Raw genomic sequence first — 3101 nt, 5'->3', positions numbered from 1 at the left:
CAAAGCAGTGGTGGTGGCGGCGGCGACGACAACGGTAGCGGGAACTCCTCTTCCGGCAGCGGCGGCGAGTGCGCAATCACCCGATGCGGCCCCAAAGGCTCCTAAGTCTGCCGCCGGGCTGGGGACCCGCGAAGGTTCTGAGGCGGCGGGAGCCGCCGCCGCCGCCGCCACCGCCACCGCGGCGGCGGCGCCAATGTCCAGCGACGCCGACTACCTGGTCCGGGCCTTCGGTACCCAGCGGCAGCAGCAACGGTCCTCCACGTCCACAGCCACGCCGCAGGTAGGCCAGTGAGCCGCATGTCGCAACATCACATCGACATTAACACACACACACACACCGCGCCCTGGTCGCCGAGAACGACCCTGGATCAGGCGGAGGGGGGGAATCCTATCATATCATAAACACTGCCGGAAGGCGTCCAAAGTTCACAAAACTGCCTTGCTTGTGCTCCCTAAGCATTGGGGAGGGGGAAGGTAAAGGAAGGGGGGGAGAAGGTGTGTGTGTGTGTGTGTATGTGTGTCTCATGATGGTGACGTTGTGGTGCGCTGGGGAGGGACGGGTTCATTTGTTGGGTCGGGGGGTCGGTGTCCACCAGGCGCTCGCCAACCCGCAACTGTGCAGCTCGATATGTGACAGCCGCCTTGCCCTCCAGGGGGGAGACAGGCACGTTTCGGGATTGTTCTTTCCATCTCGGCACTGCCGATGCTAATGATGATGCAGATGGCGATCTCCACCTTTCACCTCCACTCCCACGCTGTGGTTCCTGCAGCATATAATCTGTGTTTTCCACCCTCCGAGCGCACAGAGATATGTCGGCGGCGGCATTTCTTTCCCCTGGAAACTCCCCCCTGGCGGCGGCGCAACCGCTGAAGGCTCCCGCTGACGTCTTCCGCCACCACCCCACCGATGCAGGTCCTGATTCGCGCCAGGGCCATGGCGAGCCCCTTCGCCGACGGAACCGCTACAGCCGACCGACCAGCGCGTCCTGTTGGCGTCGGCTTTGGTGGCTTTGGCCTGGCGGCAGCGGCGGCGGGAACCCCTTTCGGCGCCGCCGCCGCCGCCGCCGCCACCGCCACCGCCACCGCCGCCGCCGCCGCGCACACTGCCGCCCCCAATCCGCTCCTTGCAAACCTCCCCAGTCGTAGACCGGGTCCCCCGGCTACCACAGCCGCCGCTGGGCTCCGAAGGCACTCCTCAAACACCACGGCCACGGCGGCGGCGGCGGCGGCGGCGGCAGCTGCCGCCGCTTCTAGTGCGGCGGCACCGCCGGCAGGCGGCGGCAGTGGCGCCGCTGCTGTCGCTACTACGGTTCCGGTTTCGGAGCTCCCCATCCATGTTGAGGCCGCCGCGCGGGAGCTGCACCTCCTGTCACGTGCACCAGTCATGTCCAAGCTGCACAACATCGTGATGTCGTACTTGCGGCAGCAGCACCGCCAAGCTGTCATGCAGTCGGCAGTGCCCACCGCCATGCTGCCGCCCATCACCCTCTCCCGGCCATACGTCATGCCTCAGGTACGGCATAGCGTAGCAGTACGGCACAGTAGAGTAAATTGAACTATCGCGACCCCGGGCCCAATTCAGCCATCGTGCCCCTCTCCGTGCTAGCATCGCCACCCACACAACGGGCCGCTGAAGTTCAAGTAATAATCCGTTTCAAATCCAAACTAGAAAATAGATATCAAATCCAAATCCAAACCTAGAGATAAACCCAGAGTCAAATCCAAACCTAGAGATCATACTCAAAAAGCCAAAGATAGAACAAGATCTAAAGCCAACTGAAGGTAACCGAAGGTAGAACCAGATCCAAACTCAAAAGCTAAAGTAGACCCAGATCCAAATCCAAAGCTAAAGAAGACCCAGATCCAAATCTTAAGCTAAAGAAGACCCAGATCCACATCCAAAGCTAAAGAAGACCCAGATCCGAATCCAAACCCAACGCAGTGCGCGCCCACACCCACAGAACCGCAGTGGGTGCGCCTCTGATGTCTGTTCTGACCTGAGTTGCTCCACACCTCACACCCCACACCCCACACCCTCCGTCACAATCATTTCGGCCCTCCACTTCCCGCCGAGGTTGGAAATCATCTCGCCACTGCCCTCCCGCCCTCCCGCCCTCCCGCCCTCCCCCCCTCCCTGCCATTCCCCACCGGGGGCCCTCCAGCAACGGTTAGTTGATGCCTTGGATGCTGCCGGCAGCTGACCGAGATGGGTTTTCCTCGCACAATAACCATCATCATGTGGAGCTCTCCCCCTCCCCTCAAACCCCCTCCCCTCAACCCCCCCCGACCCCCGCTCAGGCCACTCACGCTCTGGAGGCGCCCTTCAATGTCACCCGGCGGATATGCCGGAGAGAGCTGGTGGAGGCACGGGGCGGCCGGGGGGGAGCGCGGGCGGATGCCCAGCTCATCTACAGGTGGATGGGCAGTGCGCCGGGGGGTGCGGGGCCCGGGGCTTACTTCAGTGGGGTTGTTGCTGCTGAGGAGGAGGGGGAGGAGGAGGTAGGAGGAGGAGGACAGAAACACGAAAGTGTGTGTGTTTGTATGTTATCTGGTGAAGAGCTGTGTACCACCTTCTGTAGCTCGGAAGCTTTGCAGGGTGCTCCCTGCATCCATTATGTGTGTATGTGTGTTGAAAATTCCGCCGTCGTTTTGCGGCCCACCCTCTCTCTCTCTTACCTCCCCACACGCCTCCCCACACGCCTCCCCCGCGCCTCCCCCCCACACGCACCCCGGGTAACCCGCAGCCGCTTCCGGCCGCTGCGTACCCTGCGAGATGACGGCAGCCTCAGTCTGTGCGCCACCTTCGTACACGTGAGTGGGGGGGGGGAGGGAAATGGGGGGGAGGGAGAGAAGGTAGGAAAGAGTGGAGGAGAATGGGAGGAAAAAGCACGAGGTTGCTTGCAGTCGCGGGCCGGTGGCCGGGTGGGAGATCGTGACAGGGTCGTGAAGGGGTTCAGGGTACGACACGTCGGGGGGGGGGGGGGGCGGCCAAAGCAGAACAAAACACCCACACACCCCGCCGCCTGGTGATTTCAGACAGGCGCCCCGCCGGGATGTTGGAGGGGTATAGCGGGCGGGGTTTTAGGGTTGAATCCCCGCTG

General features: G+C 62.7%; 1 protein-coding gene across 1 annotated transcript in view; it reads left to right on the top strand.

Moving 5' to 3' along the window:
• The window catches only part of VOLCADRAFT_116053 (uncharacterized protein), a gene marked incomplete at both ends in the record, with an annotated part of 17303 nt that overhangs the window by 9528 nt on the left and 4674 nt on the right, over nt 1-3101 (top strand). Inside the window, 6 exons of the mRNA XM_002946594.1 lie at nt 135-280; nt 914-1373; nt 1430-1513; nt 2163-2167; nt 2299-2414; nt 2745-2811. Coding sequence (XP_002946640.1) covers nt 135-280; nt 914-1373; nt 1430-1513; nt 2163-2167; nt 2299-2414; nt 2745-2811 — 878 coding nt within the window. The remainder of the gene's footprint in view (nt 1-134; nt 281-913; nt 1374-1429; nt 1514-2162; nt 2168-2298; nt 2415-2744; nt 2812-3101) is intronic.

This window comes from Volvox carteri (genome assembly GCF_000143455.1).
Source record: "Volvox carteri f. nagariensis unplaced genomic scaffold VOLCAscaffold_3, whole genome shotgun sequence".
Classification (NCBI taxonomy): Eukaryota; Viridiplantae; Chlorophyta; class Chlorophyceae; order Chlamydomonadales; family Volvocaceae; genus Volvox; species Volvox carteri.
This window is presented reverse-complemented; position numbering and strand designations above follow the sequence as displayed.